The 20,004-nt window shown below is 40.8% G+C and overlaps 2 protein-coding genes across 9 annotated transcripts in view; one reads left to right on the top strand and one right to left on the bottom strand.

Annotated features, from left to right (window-relative positions):
• pkd1a (polycystic kidney disease 1a) overlaps positions 1-18,409 on the top strand; it is a 74,190-nt gene extending 55,781 nt beyond the window's left edge. Inside the window, exons 38-56 of one of the 2 annotated variants that reach the window (XM_084930641.1) lie at positions 83-226; positions 352-562; positions 659-785; positions 894-1,004; positions 1,107-1,156; positions 1,511-1,725; positions 4,280-4,358; positions 4,450-4,565; positions 5,483-5,685; positions 6,694-6,888; positions 7,002-7,141; positions 7,508-7,638; positions 7,931-8,039; positions 8,421-8,546; positions 9,884-10,055; positions 10,146-10,436; positions 12,522-12,656; positions 14,690-15,013; positions 15,158-18,409. In XM_084930641.1, coding sequence (XP_084786767.1) covers positions 83-226; positions 352-562; positions 659-785; positions 894-1,004; positions 1,107-1,156; positions 1,511-1,725; positions 4,280-4,358; positions 4,450-4,565; positions 5,483-5,685; positions 6,694-6,888; positions 7,002-7,141; positions 7,508-7,638; positions 7,931-8,039; positions 8,421-8,546; positions 9,884-10,055; positions 10,146-10,436; positions 12,522-12,656; positions 14,690-15,013; positions 15,158-16,165 — 3,887 coding nt within the window. In that variant the 3' untranslated portion in view covers positions 16,166-18,409. Of the gene's footprint in view, positions 1-82; positions 227-351; positions 563-658; positions 786-893; positions 1,005-1,106; positions 1,157-1,510; positions 1,726-4,279; positions 4,359-4,449; positions 4,566-5,482; positions 5,686-6,693; positions 6,889-7,001; positions 7,142-7,507; positions 7,639-7,927; positions 8,040-8,420; positions 8,547-9,883; positions 10,056-10,145; positions 10,437-12,521; positions 12,657-14,689; positions 15,014-15,157 lie in introns of both variants that reach the window. The other variant, XM_084930639.1, reaches the window with a different exon arrangement.
• A 603-nt stretch (positions 18,410-19,012) lies between these two features.
• tsc2 (TSC complex subunit 2) overlaps positions 19,013-20,004 on the bottom strand; it is a 34,084-nt gene continuing 33,092 nt past the window's right edge. For all 7 annotated transcript variants that reach the window (XM_084930643.1, XM_084930644.1, XM_084930642.1 and 4 more), the window contains 5 exons: positions 19,854-19,993; positions 19,692-19,770; positions 19,510-19,601; positions 19,329-19,427; positions 19,013-19,241 (listed from right to left, as the gene is read on the bottom strand). In XM_084930643.1, the coding sequence (XP_084786769.1) occupies positions 19,083-19,241; positions 19,329-19,427; positions 19,510-19,601; positions 19,692-19,770; positions 19,854-19,993 (569 nt within the window). In that variant the 3' untranslated portion in view covers positions 19,013-19,082. The remainder of the gene's footprint in view (positions 19,242-19,328; positions 19,428-19,509; positions 19,602-19,691; positions 19,771-19,853; positions 19,994-20,004) is intronic.

Below are 20,004 nucleotides of genomic sequence, written 5' to 3'. Positions count from 1 at the left end.
CACACAACAGAAGGAGCCCAAGCAGAGTCTGTATATTAATGTTTATCCATCATTTAACCATTATTTGCTGCCCCTTCTTCAGGTCTGTCTCCAGCATGGAAGCTACAGTATGTCTTGGTAAAAGACTTGCAGACAGGAAGCAGCCACTATTTTCTGGTGGAAGACTGGCTGTCAGTGGACAACGAGAGAACTCATGGACAGGTGGAGATGGAGGTGGAGGCTTCAGGTAAGGAACTGCGATTAGGTGGCGTGTAATTAAATAATTAAAGATTGAGTGTAGTAAAACAACTGCTTGATGGATAATGCTAGCTTGTTCACTCCAGTGTATCACTTTCTATTTTTTGCTCCCAGAGGAGGCTGTGCTTCTTCAGCTGCCTCGCCTCCTGCGGTATGAGCTGCAGAGGGCACTGTGTGAGAGTCACCTGTGGGTTTCGCTGTGGGAGAGGCCCACCCGGAGCCCGTTCACCCGCCTGCAGAGAGCCACGTGCTGTGCTTTGTTACTCCAGCTCTTCCTGTTGGCCAACACTCTGTGGTACAGCATTGTGGTGGACAAGCGATACGGGTACGTGAATGGGTGTGACGGGTTTTTTTGTCTTGTCTGTCTCTCTTTGTAAATTCCCACCATGCAACTTCTAATGAATGCAATCATGTCCTTCAGCCCGAGGGCTGTGTCAAGGTCTTCATCATTAAACGGCGAGACAGTGGCAGCAGGTGTGGTCACCTGTCTGATCGTCTACCCTCTCTACTTGCTTGTTTTCACGCTGTTCAGAATGAGCCGCAGCAAGGTAACCCAAACCTTACCAAATGTGATATATGATCAAGCTTTCTTGTCTTTCAAAGGCCCTGGATAAAGCAGAATATTTCCTCTGTCATTGTGTATCTGTAAACAATAGTGTGTGACGGTGGAGCAGGTGCCACAACAAGTGGACCAGGAGTCAGTGGAGATCGATGACTTCCTGGACAACTCCATGGCTGGAAGTTCCTTCCTCTTTTTTAATGGCGAGGTAAAGTCTGTCACGAAAACACGGGGTTTAAAAGTCACACTTTCACCTTTTCAGGTCATTAATGTTTGTCTCTCTCTCCATCCATCATCTCTGTTTCCTCAGACCAACTCAGAGGAGACCAACGTGGACTTGCCCACTCCATCAACTAAAAGGTAAGCATATTTATTTCAGGTAACAACCTATTTGTTGGAAAACAGATGTAGTGGAATAGCAAGCTGTGAGAATCAACGAATAAAGTGGAAATGGCTCATCTTATTGTGATCTGCAAGAGATGTAAAAGTTTAAAAAATATACGTTTTTTAAAATAACTATCTTTTGAATTTGAAGTGAGCGAAACATTTTCTTCACCAAACAACTCTAAATTCGAAAGCAACAATTTTATCAGAATAATGACAACAACGTTATTCTTCTCTGACAAACTTGTTTTGTTGGAATGACCTTCAGAGCAAATGAATTATTTGCTGAAGTTAGTCTGAGTCACAAACATTTCTCATTGTGCATTTTAGTGAGGAGAGCTGGGACATGGTAGAGGAGGAGACAGAGGACAGGGACTGGCCAGAGCTGCTGAGTGACACTTCGGTGGTTGGAGGCGCTGGGCACGGGGCAGGAATGCCCAGGCTGAAGAGGGGTCAGGGCAGCAGGCACCTCGGTGTGGACATGGCCTTTAACCCTGATGATGAAGAAGGCGCCGAGCAACGCAACAAATATTTCACCTCTTCAGGTAACTGAAGCAAACTGAACAGGCTGCAGTATTAAATCGAACGTTCTGTGAGCAAAAGTGGGATATTTGCGAAAACACTTCAGAAACACTGAATTTAGTTTTCTTAAAAAGGCCATAAATGGACAACAGATCGTTAGAAGTTGTATGCAGTGTCTCATAATGGCCTGAGCTAAATGTGATGGAAGCAGATTTTCACTTGATGAATGTTGTGGAATTAAATGTACAGCAATATCTGCAGAAAATCTAAAGAAAGATGAACAATAAGGCTATAAAAGCAAATATTGCATTAAAAACTATAGTAGTAATGTCAGATTCATCTTTTTTGTTTTTCATTTCTTTTTAGGAAAATAAACTACACACAAAATGCACAATAAATAATCATTCAGTTATTTATTTTCATATAGTCTAACTGTTTTTGGACAGTAAGTTATTTTGGTGGTTTGTCTTTGCATCACACCACAGTGGATTTTATGCCCAAAAAATGAAGATGTGATTGAACTGCGGACTTTCAGTTTGAATTCAAGGGATTTAGGAAAAGTAATGCAATAGTTTTTTTTTTTAAGAAATTAGAAGATAATTTTAAAACACAAGGAGTGTTTTTGATTGTTGAATAAAAGCACTTTAGTTGACATCAAGAATCAGTGGACATCGCCAAATGCGGTACAGTGGTCCCTCGTTTATCGCGGGAGTTACGCTCTAAAAATAACCCGTGATAGGTGAAATTAAAGTAGCCAACTTTATTTTTTACAATTATTATAGATGTTTTAAGGCTGTAAAATCCCTCACTACACACTTTAGAGCAGCGGTCCCCAACCTTTTTTGCGCCACGGACCGGTTTATGCCCGACAATATTTTCACGGACCGGCCTTTAAGGTGTTGCGGATAAATACAACAAAATAAAACTAGTACCGGTACCGAAAAAAATAAGATTTATTCATAACACACGTGAAAAGACCCAGGAAAACCGAGTTAGCGATAAAAACGATAACAAAATAACGCTGAAAACTGATAAAAACCCTGAAAACCATACATTTCACACCTGAGCCTCAACTCTCGCGGCCCGGTACCAAACGACTCACGGACCGGTACCGGTCCGAGGCCCGGGGGTTGGGGACCGCTGCTTTAGACAGTTTTCTCAGACAGGCATGAACATTTTCACACTTTTCTCTCTTGTTTAAACACTCTCGAAGTTCAAACCTTCATAGAAAAATAAGTCCAGTATTATAGAATGAAAACAAAGATCAAACCCTGTTTTCAGGTCCAGAACATGTTAATAGAGCAGCTGCCAGAGAATGCAACATTAATGAATCAATGGTACAGAAGTAGAGGAAGCAAGAAGAATGAGTTCAGTAAAGTTTGACTTATCTGACTGTTTTGTTTCTCTTAATGCGCCTTATGGTCCAAAAAATACGGTAACTTCTACCTTTCTTTAGCATGTCCAGAAGTCCAACTTTTTGTGCGATGGTTAGCATCTTCCTCTGCCTTTTGGGTGCTACCACAGGTGCCTTTGATGGTGCAAAATGTTTCGTCGACATTGTTGTTTGTTGGGGAGAAAACTTACATACAGTACAGCACTTCAGAGTCACACTGCTAGGGATCGAAGATTTATGTAAATTTGACAAGCTGAACACATTCTGTACTGTACAGGTGACACGGCACGGAGGAGATTAATTGACAATGGTCCACAGCCAAACAGGATGCAGAACACAATGCGCTGTTAAAAAAAACAACAACAACCCAAAAACATGCAAAATTTCACAAAAAAAATCTGCGAAACAGCGAGGCCACGAAAAGTGAGCCGCGTTATAGCGAGGGACTGTACTTCCTCCACTGTGATGCTCTGCCGGGGTTTTACTGCAGCCACCTAGACAAAATTAGAGAAGCAAGGCTAAGATTTGGACATGTACAGAGGAGGGACAGTGGATATACTAGAAAAATGTGTGTGTATGATGTATGAATATGGAGCTGCCAAACAAGGGGAAAAGAGGCCTCAGGAAAAGCATATGAAGAGGTTTGGTGCAACAAAGGAGGATCATACAGACCCTAAAGGAAGTAGAAACATTACATTTCAACATTACACTGAAAAACTACAAAATACCAATTCAATGCTTTGAATCAGCTTCAGATATTGATATTCTGCTTGATTTGTCATGAAATAACAAGAAAACAGGCCATGAAACTGCTTCTTTTTGACTCTTTTTACTCTTGTAAAAATTGCTGTAATTCCTGAATAGTTCATGCAAATCTTCTTTAAAGCCCCTTGAATTAAAGATTAAAGTCACTTCAATCACAAATTGATTGTTTGGTTTAAAATCCTCTGAGGTAGTGCAGAGAGGCAGAATTACACAAATTGTGTCTGTAATCATAGAGCGTATCTTCAGTAGCGGTTTTCTGTCATAGCTGAGTAGTTGGATCAGTTATGACCATGTTAATAACTGAGAAAAGTTAACACGTTACATTTCAGAAGCCCCAGAAAGACATGGCAGCGAGTTCATTTAGTGAATGAATTTAATGAATGTGTATGATGATCCAGTTTCACACTGTCTTCTTATAGATGAAGATCTGATCAAGCACATACTGGCAGACGGACAGAACTTCTTTCCTCAAGCAGATGAAAGCGAGATGGCTGACCTGTAAGTTATATTCTGGACAAGGAATTCCCCAGAATCATTTGAAACCTGTGTAGATTCGCTTGATTTTGTGTTGCCACTGTTTGTGTCGCAGGTCGAGCATTTTTGAAGATAAGACTGAAGTGATTCTCCTGACAAAGCTGAATGACCCTCTTCTTCTGGAATCTGTGAGGCGGGACCCACCAAAGACAGCCTTCACCTCAAACACAGGTGTGTGTGCAGGCAGTTTGAATTATCTAGTAAAATTCAAAATTCAAATTTACTGATTAAACTTTGAAGAATTACAATTAGGAATGCACTAAACAGTCTCACCAAATTTTAAAGATTCATAGTTTATTCAGAAAATTATTCTCAAAATTAAATATTTTATTTGTCAAACACTGACTTGTAAAATAGAAATTAAGAGAAGGCAGACTTTTATAATAAATAGTACTACAGCCCAGGGAAAAAATATGCAGATTTGATTTTTACATTTTGATTTGAACTGTCCCTTTAAAAGACCATCCAGATGTTATTTGCCCCCATAGATTTTCTATTTTTAAAGTGTCCTGCTGTCTCTTTGTTTAGATTAGTAAGAGAGGACACATAAATCACCTATCCAAGGGTTTTAGAAGGCTTATAACTCTCATTAGGTAAAGCAAAGTTTGGTGATTACTCTTAAAAAGAAAAAAGGCTGTTACTTTCACAGAGTAATCAGTCTTGTACTGCCAGATGTGTGACTGAGCCTTTATAGTTGTGCTTTGATGTGAAACCAGCGTGTGTGCATTGTGCTTTCGTTTTGCAGTCTCAATGTTTAATAAGTGACACATGTCCTTGGTTGCGATAGAAAAGGTAAATTGAAAAGGCACCAAACTTACAATGTCATTTATTCTTTCTCTGGAAACTTGATATATTTACTAATTACGTTACTAATCGAAAAGACTTTGAAGTCCTTGAAGACTCAAAGTCTCCAAGAACTCTGCTTTCTTTTGCAAAGTGCAAAATAACCTTCAAAGAGTCTAAAAGGATCATTAAAATGCTCATTTTTTTTCAGTTAAATAGTTTTACGCTTAAATACTTCCTAAAGTTTTCAGTGCCTGATGATTTGTATTTGTTTTGTCTTGGGCACCTTATTCTTCTTTTCACAGTTGTAACAGATGTGTGTCGTCCAAGACGGTTTCCACCTTGGTGTGGACGTGCTGCCATGTGGGGCAGCTGGGCAGGAATCGCTCTGGCCAATGGCGTTTCAGTTTGGGCCGGCTATGGGTTCAGTCAGAATGTTGCCATGATGTGGTTAATCTCCTGCTTTGCTAGTTTCTTCTGCTCATTTCTACTGTTGGAGCCAATTAAGGTAAAGACACGTGGTTTTGCAAAGATTTCATAGTGTGTCTTTTGTCCTGTCTCAGCTCCCTTACCCCCCAACACAGCCTCTCCCTGGTTTTTCCAGAGGTTTCTTCCTGTTAAAAGGGAGTTGTTTTTTTTCTTCCCATTTTTTCCCAACTACATGCCAAGTCACTGGAGTTGTTTGATTGTTGGGGTTTTCTCTGTATTATTGTATGTTCTTTAACTTACAATATAAACCTCCTGTTGTCATTTGGGCCTATATCAATTGAATTAAAGTGAAGTGACAAGATACAGTGCCCCCAAATGAAGACAGCAGCTCATACACTGTATAAAAGACAGATGTGGTCACCATGATATCAGCCATTATTTTGAAGAGTCCTTTGTGAAATCTCATTTTTAGTGTTTTGCTCACTGCTGTCTTGGTTTTTTTCTTGATCCAGAAGTACTTTATTTGGATGTGTTAGTCAAAGCACGCATGTCCTTAACTGTAGAGTATTTGAAGATGTTTTAAACATTTTTTCTTGCTTCAGTAATGTTGGGGATTTTAACATGGGCGTCTATGGAGATTGATTCGCTTTTAGAGCCACTTTGGCTGCTTGAGGCTGTTTCATATATCTGCTGTGAGTCTAAAAAGGCATACATTCACCACACCATCTTCAGAAGCTGATAATGTTATGTTGTTACAGTACCATTAAGTGTCAAAAACACACTTAAAGCAGGGTTAGAGAATGTATAATTGCACCACTTTGGACCCTTAAAACGTTTGAGATGAGTTCAGAAAGGACAAGTTGATTGTTCCCACAAGATTTTTCTATATTTTCAATGTCTCAGACACCCATTTTCACTAAATTGCCATCTGGCTGTGGTTGTGTTAATAGTAGGTTGTCCAATTTTCCTTAGAGTGGATCGATTTGGACCACACATTTGACTTTGGGTTGAGTAAATGCAACATCAAAATTCTGGACTTTGAAATTGGTTGCCTAGCATAACAAGTTATCTGCCATGTGCCCCACAGGTGCTGTGTGAAGCAGTTTACTACGCACTGTGTGTGCGCCGGCTGCGTCCTGAGGACCAGGATGTGCTGGTGGAGTTCCCCAGGGTGGAGAGAGTGGTCCAGCGGGTACCGAGGGTGAGACCTCCACAGGGCTTTGCTCTGTCTCAGGCCCGACACCAGGCCCGCAAGGTCCACATGCTGCACACGATGCTGAAGGTCAGTGAAGAAGAGAATATAGTGGGTTAGAGAGAGATGATGCTGGAGTCTCCTTTCAATATTTAAATCTTTAAATGGTGATCAATAACAGAATTCTTTTCTCTTATTTTCAGAATTTTCTGGTCTATATGTTTTTCCTGTTGGTCGTTGTGCTTCTCAACTATTCCGACTCAGCCAAAGACACTCACAGCCTCAGGCTGCGCACTCAGCTGCAGCGAGCCCTACACACACCCGAGTACCACAACATCAGCAGGTATGAATGTACATGAATAGAGCTGGAATATTTTCGTGGTTTAATGTTTCCGAAACCTTGTTGCTGCTCTCATTTGTAAAGGCTGACTTGCTCATAAGACTTTCAGAAACTGTGAGAAGTCTTAGGAAGGATTTTATGGCAGCAGATTTTCTCTCAGGATTTCACCTGATTTTTTCATTTTCTTTAAAATAAAAGAGATCAGTTGTGAAATTCTATCACAAACTACCCGTGCTCAGCTCTACAGTGTCTTCTATTATAGTGTTAAGTCTTACTCAGTGGGCACGACCATCCTGTATGTTCCTCTTCAGCCTGTTTGACAGCAGTCCGCGTGGGACAAATAACCTTCCTTGTGTTTTTTTTTTTTAGCCGAGAAGATGTTCTAGCGTGGCTGCATGACTCCATGTTGCCATGGCTCCTGGATGAGTCTGCCCTCTTGAGAGACACAGGAAGCGTGTTACTCGGCACGTTGAGGCTCAGACAAATCCGTGACACACAGGGTGAGATTTCTTTGTGGCCACTATCTTTACCTTTACTGAGATGTGAACTTGTTTGGAGCTACATCAGAGCTCTTTGACAGAGCGCATCTCAGACTTATTGAATCTATTTTTTGCTGAAGTACATTTCTTTGCTTCTTTGTGTAGCTTTCAGATACATAAGATGTTTAATATTTCAGGATCCTGACTATTATCTGAATTGCATTTTATGATTGCATTCTTTTTTCTGGGTAAACTGATTAAATAAATGCAGATGGACGTCATTGTAATCTTTTCAAAACTTTTCCATTAGCAGATTCTCTTAGATCAGAAAACACATCATCTCTCTGGGGAAAGAACTTGGTCATATCTCCAAGTAAAGAAAAGGATAATAGTACAGCTTTTGGTGCCATGGATTCAGATTGGTAAGGAAATTATTGAAAACCTGCTTGTGTCTGTGTGGCTATTAAAAGTTATTAACTATTGTTAATTTGCAGGTCATCGGTAACCTGTTTAGCGTTAGAGATAGACTAAGAGAAAACAGAAGATATTACTTTTCAGATAAAGTCTCATACATGCATTTTGGACTTGCAGATTTCTTTTATGAGCTTTTCCATTTCGCTATGCCAAATAGGCAAAAATCCATAAAAGGTGTAGATATGAACTCAAAATCTAATTCTAAAAGGGTTGACGACAAGCTGGTGGATGTTAATGTTCTGCTTAGTTTTGTTTTTAACATCTGGCTTTCTTTGATGTCCCCTGTTCACTTCTTTCTCTTTTGTAATTTCTCCCACACGTTTTCCAAGGGTGTGGCGTTTGGATCGGATGGGGGTGCATAACAGCAGAGATGTGGTTCACCAGCTGAACAGAAGCCTGGAAGAAGCCTCCTCCTCCTTAAAGCAGCTGCAACAGCTGCACTGGCTCGACTCTAGGTAGTGATCATGTGAAGACATGACTACAGCAGTAGGACATGTAAAGTCTGAGTTACAGCAAAATAATTAAAACACATTTTCCTTTGTATTGTTCAGGACAGCACAGTGTTTTGCATTTTTTAAACATGTACTCACACCAGTGGCTGTGGACTGAGCTGAGCCAGTTTGACCTGCAAAGTCCAGTTGGTTCAGTCCAGTAAACAGTTAAACATGCCATATTCTGGTCCACGTGGAGTTCAGTTGGATGTTGGCATGCTGCACATCTGGTGCGTATGCTAACCTTGCCCAAGAACAAAAACAAATGCTTTCCGGTCCAGCGAAGTGTGAGATCATCTGGCAGTGAGGGAGTGAGAATATGACCTGAAAGAGGTCATGCTCATTGATTTCATTGACCAGGTTGTTCCAAAATTTAGGGGCAATTTGCGAGGGAGTAGAAACTGGGTGCATGTTATTGTGCTAATAATTTCACAATGTTTGGAATCAAACACAAGTGTGGCCTTTGCTTTAGAAATCTTGAGCGGAGGTTTACTGTCAGATCATGAGCTGTTTTCTCAATTTGCTCCGGAGCCTGCAGTAATTAAAGCACTGCACAATCAGTAAAACATGAAACATCAAAATAAGACACAGAAAACAATCCAGTGCTGAATGCACTGAGAATGTTGGCTAACATTTAACAACTGTTTCTAAGAATGATAACTCGTGGTATAAACAACTCTTTAATCCCAGCACATTTTGTGTTAGGGTACAGATATACACAGGGGAGAAAGCCAGTAAAATTGCGTCAAATCATTTTTGTTTGTACCCTTTATTTCTCATTTGAAATAAAACTTCCTGCCATAAATAAAATACAAGAGCAGTCTACATACCTCCTCCAAGGCAGAAAATCCCTTCAACGGACATGATTTCAGGCCCTGGTTCTGGTCTGCTTTGATATATTGATGATAATTTCTCAAAGACATTAAAATGTCTCTAAGCACTCACGCTTGGAAAACAAATCCTTCCAAAAAAATTATGATCCCAGATCAATTCCAGAAGTTAATCACTTCTAAGTTGGGCCAAGACCCACATCTGGAAGAATTTTCATGTAAATCTGTCAATAATTGTTAGTGTCATTCTTCTAACAAACTAAACCTATAACATAATCAGCTCAACGAAGTATCAAAGTATCAAAACAGATACCTGACTGAAACTGTGAAATATTTTGATTCCTGGTTAGAGCCCGATATATCTGTGGGGCCAGTAAATCAGAAATTTAAATGACCAAATACTGGTATCAGCTTAAATCCTGATCTTATCATGTGCATTAACTGTGTGTTTTGTTGTGTTCATGTTCATAGGACTCGCGCCGTGTTTGTGGAATTCTCTCTCTATAACGTAAACACAAACCTGCTGGCCGTCTTTTCCTTCCTGTTTGAGTTCCCAGTCTCTGAGCGTGCCCAGTCCAGCTTTGACCTCATTGTCATCACACTGTGGCCAATCACAGGGCTGGACCTGCAGCTTCTTCTAATGGTAAACATTCCCATAACCATGAATCCTTGAACTACAGCTGTTTCGTTTTCCCTTTAGTATCATTTTTAAAATGGCACTTTGTGGTTCCAGATCATCCTCCTCGCCTTGGTGTTGTATTTCCTCATTCGGGGCATATTGGGCTTACTCAGAGAAGGCTATAGGTACCTGCTGTCAGCCTGGAGACTCCTGGGTATCTGTAAACTGTCTCTAGCAGCGTCTGTATTCGGAATACACCTGTGCCGCTGCATAATAGCTAAACAGCAATGGACATCATACCTGAAGCACCCTCGGGATACCTTCACAGATTTCTACCCCCTGGCCAGACAGACTCAGATGTACACCGTCATGTCTGCCTTGCTGTTGTTCATACTGGTACTCAAGGTAAGAAAGAAAGAGAGGAATCCAGGGTAATTTTACAGAAATATGTTGCATGTTGTTTATGACATTTTTGCTTGTATAACGATCTGGGAATGCGTTGAAGAGGAAAGATAAACATTATTCACGTTTTAGAAAACAATTGTAATGATTTTGACTTCTTATTATTGACAACAAATCCAATCTAAGACCAAAAAGCAGCAATGAAACGAATCTAATATCAATAATTGTCTGTGGAAGCAATTATCACTATCGCTGTAGCGCTCCTTTGTTATCTCTGAAATAATTAAAAACAGCATCAGTGTGTCGTTAATTTGCTCTGGCTGACAGAGTCATTCTCACAGACACAATGCTGCTAAATCTTCACTAATCAACTAAATCTGTGTTCATTCACAGCTGAAATAGTCCCAAACAAGCACACTGTTGATTATTAAAGATGAAGCGATGTTTGCTGAAAGCTGCAGGAAAATAACGAGCGTATACATTTAACATTTGCGACGTCTTCATTACCAATCGATCTCTGTAACTACTGTTACAGAAATCAAGGCCATTGTAGGTAAAGTTTTGTTTTTAAATGAGAAAAAATAAATAAATTTCTGCTCATAAATCTAACCAAAATAAAATAACCTATAATGGAAATACAGGAAATGTCTTAGTGTGTTTTAACCTCTGACAGTTTGTTCAGATTTATCAGCACATGTAGCTTAAAGCCCGTTTTATACTCATTTGACAGTAGTGACGTCACCGTCACCGGGGCGCACCACGATTTGGTGTCATTTTGGTTTCAGCTCTTGTTTTTGTGACGTGGTTTGCCAGAGTGAAGACATTTCATTGACGTGTCAGCAGACATTTTCAGATTATTGAAAGTTTCTGAGAGACTGCAGAGAAGACGGTGTTCCCTCAAGTAGCAGTGGCGAGGCTATAGTGACATCACAACCAATGTGACGACCATAAACTAGGCTTATGAGAAGAACTGATGCTTAGGTTTGAGACTCTAACAAATGAACCCAGTATTATCCATCTTCTGCCGCTTATTCTTATCAGGGTTGGAGGGGGGTGGAGCCTATCCCAGTGTCATAGGGCATATGGGCCTGGGATTGGCAACAGTCATAGGACAAGAGTTGGAGTACAGCCTGGATAAAAAAAAATGTATCTAACTCAATTTTTCAATTGTTTTGTGTCAATAATAGTTTAAATAGTCTTTAAATGTATAATACAGTTCAAAGTGTGTGACAGATAAGATGCCTCACAAAGCGAAATAAGAAGGAACAAAAAGCTTAACTAACAATATGCAATAATAAGCATATTCTTTTGCCCTTTTTATTTTTAAAGAGGCAAAACATGAATGAACAAAATTGTTAAAGTAAACACAACTAAATGGAAGTAAGCAGAAGTAGTTAAGCTTAATTTTTGTTGTTTCTTTGTGATGGCTCTTTAAATCCATTAATTAGGTTGTTTTTGATTGGCAGTGATCAATGCAGCGGGCCACATTCATAAACACAACATATACACAAAACTGTGCTTAAACCACAAATCAAAGTTTTGCATAAACCCAGAATCTGTATTTTCTTACAGTACAAATGTAGAACTACCTCTGACCGTGTGTACGCACTAAGAATGAGGCCGGCTTAGAAAATGTAAACATCTTTAAAAGAAATGCGTATTATTTCCAGTTTTCCAGACTAAAAGAAACAAAAAGAGTGCTTGTAGAACTGCGTAAGTAAGCAAAAAGCTTTTAAATTAAATGTAAAGAACACAAAATATTGTCTGATAAACTGTAGGTGAAGCCTGAGCTCAATGTGGAAACACTTCTTACATAACATATTTTATTAGGAAGCTCTTTTTCTCCATATTTTATTAATTTGCTGGTACTTTTGCATATGCCCTTATTTTGTGAGAAAGGTACGACTGTTTCTACACACATATTATTATATTACAAACTCAAAATGGCTCCAAATGTGTTTGTGAAGGAGAAACATTTGTGTCCTTTGGCTAAATTAGATTTAATTACAAGATAACTTTTTTTTCCAAACACATATTTTTGCTTTCTGTTTCCCTGCTCTCCCTCTCTCTGTGTCCTTGCTCATGCAGGCGTCCCACCAGTTGCGGTTTCTCCGTGAGTGGGCCGTATTTGGCAGAGCTCTGCGGCGCTCAGTCTGGGAGCTGCTGGGAGTTGCTCTGGCGTTACTGCTGTTGGTGCTGGCTTACTCACACACGGGACACCTGGTCAGTTTTTTCTCTTCTCTGTTCATTCTGTTTTCCTCTGGCTCAGCTTCTCCCCCGCACACACATGTGCGCACACCAAATAAACTGTAAATTCAGTCCACATTGTCTCAGCACATAACCTTGTCAAAGTGTGTCCGCCCACGAGGTTGTTCAGTTTACTTGTTTTTGGTCTGTTCACTTTCATTGTCATGGCTACAGTTCACTTTCTTTAGAGAATTTCAAATAAACCTGCTCTTTTGCACAGATTGCATAATACAGCTTTGCTTTTATTGTTACACCATGAAAGCATCTATGCTTCCTTGCTGCCAAACAGCTTTACTGAACGAGAACATTATGACAATAGCATTTATTCAATATTTGAATCATTTATTCAAACCAGCACGGAATAAATAATGACCTGCAGAATGTCTCTGCTGTGTAAATGGCATCGCTTCATCCAAGAGACTTTTAACTGTTCTTTATTTAGACATTATGTTCCCTTCAATTCTCTTTTTTTAGAGAGCCCTTCAGAACTGGAGTATAATTGTGTTTCATGACATTTCCAGATGATAGAAGAGTAAGATGATTAATAATTTTTAAGAAAAGAGCCAAAAACTGCCAAACTATTAAGCTCTTTTGTGGATGAGCGACAGCACAGCTATACAAATTAACATCATTTACATTTACACTCTTGCCAAACAAACTTGCAACTACTGATGAAGTCTGTCAACATCAGTTAAATGCTTTGAACTTCACAGTTTAACAGTCTCTGGCCACATTCCTACTAGGTGTGCCAGTAGTTTTACATCAACCAGCAATCACTGCTTTGGCAGATGAGAAGAGGGCCACAGCAATACAAATAAACTAAGACAGTTCACAACAAGCCATCCATGAGTATTTGTGTAATTACTCATGCTGCTAGAAGCATGGACTGTATATAAAAGATCGATTAGCTTAAGGGTCTGAAAAGTGAAGCCACTGCAGAAGTACCATATGCCTACATTCTTCTTAATGAAGTCTGTGTTAAAATAACCATTTGGCTCAAAAATGTGGTTGGATGCCATGGCATGACCATAGTTATTGAAAAGGTGTGCAGTTATCTTGCACTCTTGTTGCTTTTGAAAGAGTGACTTTGGGTACAGACCAGATCTGCGACCACTCACAGTTGGGTTCACAGGGCCTTTGGTGTGTCAAGACTGTGTTAAAACAGCAGTAAGATGGAGTTGGTTTGCTATCAGTTTGTGTTTGATTGAGGTCATAATAATTACATGGAATCTGTTTGTGATGAAGTGGCAGTTCACTGAATAGTACAAATCTGCCCAAAAAAAAAATCACTGGCTGCCTTCTTCCACCCCTGGAGGCCATTGCCAGCTCCTCCTGCCCATGGGCCATCACAGGTGACCCCTTGCATCCCATCCGCTGAGGTCAATCAGGTGCCAGACCTCCAGACTCACAACCAGCTTCTTCCCCTGGGCGATTCGGACACACACGCACACACCCACCCTACCAATCTGAGCCATAGTCCGAGTAACCCTTATCACTCAGACACGGCCTCTATTTACATCAAGTCGTTTGCACTACTTCTAAGCACTTTGCAACCCCTCCTCTATTGTGTGCCTTGCTCTTGTTTTGTATATATTTCTCCTGTTTGTTATTTGTTCCTGCCATCTTACTATTTCAGTTTTATTCTTGCACAACTAGTGTGGAGCACCCACAATTTCATTGTACATGTGACAATAAAGGGCTATTCTATTCTATTCTATTGTCATCTTAAATTCATATTGAATATTTACATTCAGAATCAGCCAGAACCTCATAGATTTGAAATAAAATTTTTATATAGGGATATAACCGAAATACAACCAACTGGTAACCGGTTGGTTTGAGTTCCCTATTCCAAAAAGATGCATTGCCTACCACTCATCATGTGCCCATCACATGTAAATGATCAGTAGCTTTTCCTCATACTGCATCAGTAATGTTTACATTTCTTATTATTTTTCAAATATTGTCTTAGAATTGATAAAAAGGAAACTTTTTTTTTTCCATTCCAGCTCTTCCACTCTGTGTTGGACGGCTACAGCAATGTGATCTCAGCCAGTCTGTCCTTACTGGGTTCCGGTTGGTGTGGCTTGTTGTCATGGCGTCCTGCCTGGATAATTACTGGTCCCAGCACTTTCTCTGCACTGCTGTTCCACATAAGCTTTGCTATATTTCGCCTGGTGTTGCTGTGGTTGGTCACTTCTGTTTTACTGAGGAACTACCGGCGTGCACGGGCAGAACTATACCGCCCAGCAGTGGATCTCCAAGACTACGAGATGGTCGAACTGTTCCTCAGAAGACTCAAAATGTGGATGGGACTCAGTCGGGCCAAAGAGGTACAAATTCTAATTCATATCTACAGCTGTTAAGGACAATTTTTGTTGCTTTATTTATAGATTAACTTTTTCATATATACTATTGGAACAAAACAAAATCTGAATGCTTTACACAAATTTGTATCCTGTGTTTTTTCTCCTTAGTTTCGCCACAAAGTGCGTTTCGAAGGTATGGAGCTCCCACCGTCCCGTTCATCCTCCACCAGCGACTGCAAGTCCCTGTGCTTGCCTCCTCTGGACAGTCCAGACTCCCCACCTACCCCAGACAGTGTTGATGCTGGCTCTGAGGCCTCGTGGCGTCCAGCATCTTCCAGCCCCTGCAGCCTCACAGAAGCCCCGGGTATCGGCCTGGGACTTGGCTTGGGGCTTGGATTGGGCCTTGGCCCAGGAGTGGTGGTGGGAGGTAACAGCTGGAGAGAGAGAGCAGAGACGGAAGCTTCTCTGAGGAGACTCCTCCCCACCCTGGATGCTCTGCTGCAACAGCTTGACCGTGTCACTGTGACAACAGAGGATCTGTACCACATTGAGTGTAAACTGGAGCGAGCCCAGAGGAAAAGGAGGCGTAGAGGGAGGGAGAGAGACGATGGAGTTAAGGGATGTAGGAGCGAAGGGGGACAGAGGGGGGAAGGGGAAGCCTGGAAAGAACAAAAGCGTGGCAAGGAAAAGAACAAAGGGAGCAGGAAGGGGAAAAAGGTAGATAAAAGTGAACTTCCAAAAGAATGTGGGAGCAGTGCTGCCATCCCCAAAAAGACTCCTGTAGCTACACCCGTTCCCTTTTTGAAGCCCCGACCCTCCTCTGCTTCTACAAACCCCCCTGTTCCCCAGTTGTCTGCCAAACCTTCAATCAGTGTGCCTCCACCCACACCAGTCACAGATAAGTCCTCCGATTCTTCCTCTCTCCCCCTGTCATCAGCAAACACATCATCTTCCCATGTCCCGCCACCAAAAACACCTACAGCTCTTCCATCCACCCGTGCACCCACCCCTTCCTTGCCATCTACGCCCATTACACGCAACTGGGATCTTCCTGCAGAGAGAGAGACCCTCCCTTCCTCAAGCCTGTTCAACCACCCAGCTCACACAACCACGATCCCTACACGCAAACGGAAACGCAAACCCCCATCCCTCAAAAACAAAGTGCACCCAACTTAGATAAATATGAGCAAATCGGATGAAAGAAGTGAAAGGTGGAGAAAAAGGATGTGCACTTAAAATGATGGGTTAAGGACGAGAGGAGGCGCTCATGGGCAGCAGGTTTTGTCTTCAGATGCCACTCTCTAAACCCAAGGAAAGGACAGAAACTAATAGATGTGAAAGTACAAGGATGAGCTACAGGAAAGAATCAAGAAGGATCAAACAAGGAGTTTGGGGTACTGAAAGACGAAAAGAGCAATAAAATAAGACTTTGCAGGTTTATAAGCAGTGATCCGTCTCAATCCCGACTCAGTTCTCAAGGTGCAGGTCACCAGATGCTAGCTGAGCTGGTTAAGGGGACATAAAGTCAGCAGTGAAACCAAGAAGTTCCTTTCATTGTTTTCCCCGGACCAAAACTGCCCCCTGATCCCATGTGACCCTGGAGGTTACCTGGGGTCGTTGACAGGAGCGCAGAAAAAGTGCTCACCATAAGACTCAATGAACTGAAAGCATTCTATGCAATCAGACTTTTGTGTATCTCAGAAAGAACGTGTGATTTCTCAATTATGTTATCTGTCTACATACTGTTACGTTTTCTATTTTTGGTCACCATGGGTACCTGTGGCCTGTCCCAAATTTGCATGCAGGCGCACACAGATATACGCACATGCAGGTGTACACATGTGTAGAAATAACACTGTAGACAACATATCAGCAAATAGGAACGTGTGGTACACTTCAGCCCACTGGGTTACAGGTGAAAACACACACAGACATAATGCTGTTGGGATTCCAGCAGCCAGTTATTCAGGGCGCAAATATATCCGTCCTCTCCAGAGATGATTGGAGAGACTGAAGATAAGAGAGATGAAGTCAGAGGAGCCAATGACAAGGAGGTGTAGCAAGTGAAAAGCAAGGTTAGTGTGAAGAAAATGATACTGAACAGATAAGTCTAATTGTAGACAAGGAAACAGACAATACTGAGTATTTACACAAGTTCTCCCATTATAAAGCTATAATGACTCCCAGTCTGATTATCTTTCCTAATTGTTTATTTTTTGTTGTTTTGTTCCATATGGAAGCAATGTAAAAGCACTTTTGTTCTGAAGTATTGTTTTATTTTTGTAATGAGGTGTGGTTTAAATAATAAGCTTGGTATCCAAACCAATAGAGAAAGCTTCACTCATGCTGTATCTTAATTATAAACATCGCCAAAGCTTTTGTATCATTTATGCATCCTGAGATTTTAACCACACCAGTTAAATAATTCATTCATTCTTGTACTTGCACTTTATTCTTTAATGGAGCTGATATCAAACCCCATATTTAACTCTCGTGTGTCAAGTCATGCCTTTACAGCAACATTATAGAAACGTCCTAGTAAGTATTATCAAAGTAATCAAGCAGTAGCTTGCAGTTGTTTGTACTTTTGTTTGCTCTTTGTGGTGATGATGTTTTTGCCTTATTTTGTTCAACATGCGCACTTCTTGTGTCCAGCGGGCAGATCTCAGGGAACCCACCCTTTTCTTAAAACCTGTAAGGAAGTCCAGGAAAAACAAAAGCTGATATGTAGTAGTTAAAATATGCAACTATGGTCAACATGACCCCTGCTCCCTCCCTCCCTTTTCTCAGCAAGGCTCTGGAAGTTGTACATCATCGAATTTGCCTTGGATTTAATTAAAATATAAAACGTTAAAAAGGTACTTATGGCCATGTCAGTTTAATTTAGCCTACATCTTTTCCCCTCTGTTTTCATACAAAACACCACGGTTAAAGAGCATAAAGCAAACTTACAGGTGCTCTTAAAAAGAAATTAAAAAGGGAACTTTTCTTCTTCTGCGTGTGTACATTTCTGTATATATTAGCGCTTTGATGTATATTTTTGCTTTTCATGATCAGTCATTTTTGTGCTGCAGCAACGTACACAGGTCGAGCACTGGTGTTGCAAACTTCAGAGTTTTATGTTCCACTGGTGTAATCGAAGTACTACAGCCAAAGCTTTTAATCAGTTTACTCTTTGATGGCGAATAGAAAACCCCAAACAGCACAGCAGTCGGCAGTTCCCACCTCCACCAGCATTATATTCCTGCTCTGCGTGTAACAGTTTAGTGCCAAAGCTCACCGTTGTCTTCTGTTGTAAAATGCATTTTGTTTAAAGCAGCATTAAAGATTTGTCTATATGCTCTCGTTTGTATTTTGCAGTTGTCGCACTTCTCATGCTTTTGCACTTGACAAAGTCAAATAAAGAATTTGACAGCTGAACTTCCTGCAAAATGACTTTTTTTTTTTTTTTTTTTATTAAATGTCAAATGCTAGCTTAAGTACTTGGTTTCCACCCTGTAGGTAATGCAGTACGTTCCGATTTGCTGAAAAATTAGCCGCAATGTTTGGTACTTGTCGATGCCAATCCTATAATCAGTGTGTAGGTTGAAAAGTTTCTTATTTACAAATCCAGGAGTTACATAAACAACAGTAACAGTTTATCATGTTCATAGTGTCTAAAATTCACTCTGTCTCTGGCCTTCACTAACTCCTGGGAAAATTTTCTGGAACAAATTTCTCCCTTTGTCTTTTGTGTACGAAGGATTTTTCTGTTCTCACTAAAAACAGCTCCCTTAGAGAAGTGAGACTGACCCAAAGCAGTAGAACAGCTGGACAGTCATCTAAACAATGGGCAGAAACTCACTACAGAGTACTCCAACGCTGAGGGGGGACAGCTGATTCATGAGTAAACTCTTTTACATTACCATTACGTATATTGTTAGAAAAATAATTATACCTGCTTTGACTCAGACTTAAGAATGCTCAAAGGTGCACTTGGGCTTTCATTCCTTCTTTGTGGATCAAAAATGAGCACAATGCCACAAGTTTTTAGTTTGTTTTATTCACTTCATATACTTTTGTCTCGTCTTTTGTTTAATTTCTTGTCGAGAAATTAAACAAAATCTGTGAAATCGTCTACAGTGGACACCAGTCTTTTTCGTTGTCCGGTGGCTTCCACGTTTGTTGGAGCACTGCTCTGTGACAAAGGTTTGCTCTGCCCTTGGGTCAGTGAAATTCCGGGAGTTGAGCGAGACTGGATGGCTTCTTGAGCCTAAGTTAAATAAGGTAAAACGGGTTGAAATTAGAGAAATTAAGTGCAAGTAGTGGTGATGAGGAAGACTTTGTATGTTGGTCTTACCCTGGTCCTGATCCTCTTGATGTGTCGTAACCTTGCTAGCCACTTAGAGGCGTATGCGTCAGAGGGGTTAGCTCTGTACTGATGCACCAAAGAGGCCATCTGAGGAGAGAGAGAAGAGTCGAGAATGTGTGTCACCGCTGCAAAATGTGTTTGACTAGATGTAAGAAGATAAAAGACTTACATTTGCATGCAGAGCCATCTGCCTGACTAACAGGGGAAGGTTTCGATCTGAAACAATTTTTGCCACCGTTGTGTCTACTAATCCCTCGAGGTCTGAAAGAGGGTATAAAGAAGAACTCATTAAAGTTAAACAAAGCTGACAAAAATGAAGAACAGGATCCGAAAAAGAAGTGATTAGCTCACCTTTGCGGCACTGGAGGGTAACGAGGTTACATTCATAATCCAGTGGTTTTATAATGACTTCGACAAAATTAAACTGACCCTAGAGGAAGGGAAAATGGGCATTAAAAGACAGAATATCAACAACAAATTTCAGATTCTTTTACTGTGCTCGTGTGTGTCTACCTTAATTGTGCCCAGTTTGTACTCCTCTCCAGAGTCATTGTACACCACCATGACAAAATCGTTGCCAATGTGTCGCTTTTTGTTGCAGCAACCCTTGTCGCTCTCCCTGTTTGGCATCAGTGTGGCTATGTGAAAGATAGCTGCAGGGACA

The sequence above is a fragment of the Perissodus microlepis genome, chromosome 6 (genome assembly GCF_051167445.1).
Source record: "Perissodus microlepis isolate ML-2025 ecotype Zambia chromosome 6, ASM5116744v1, whole genome shotgun sequence".
In the NCBI taxonomy this organism is placed as follows: Eukaryota; Metazoa; Chordata; class Actinopteri; order Cichliformes; family Cichlidae; genus Perissodus; species Perissodus microlepis.
Note: the sequence above shows the minus strand (reverse complement) of the source record. Positions and strands in the feature narration are given on the sequence as shown.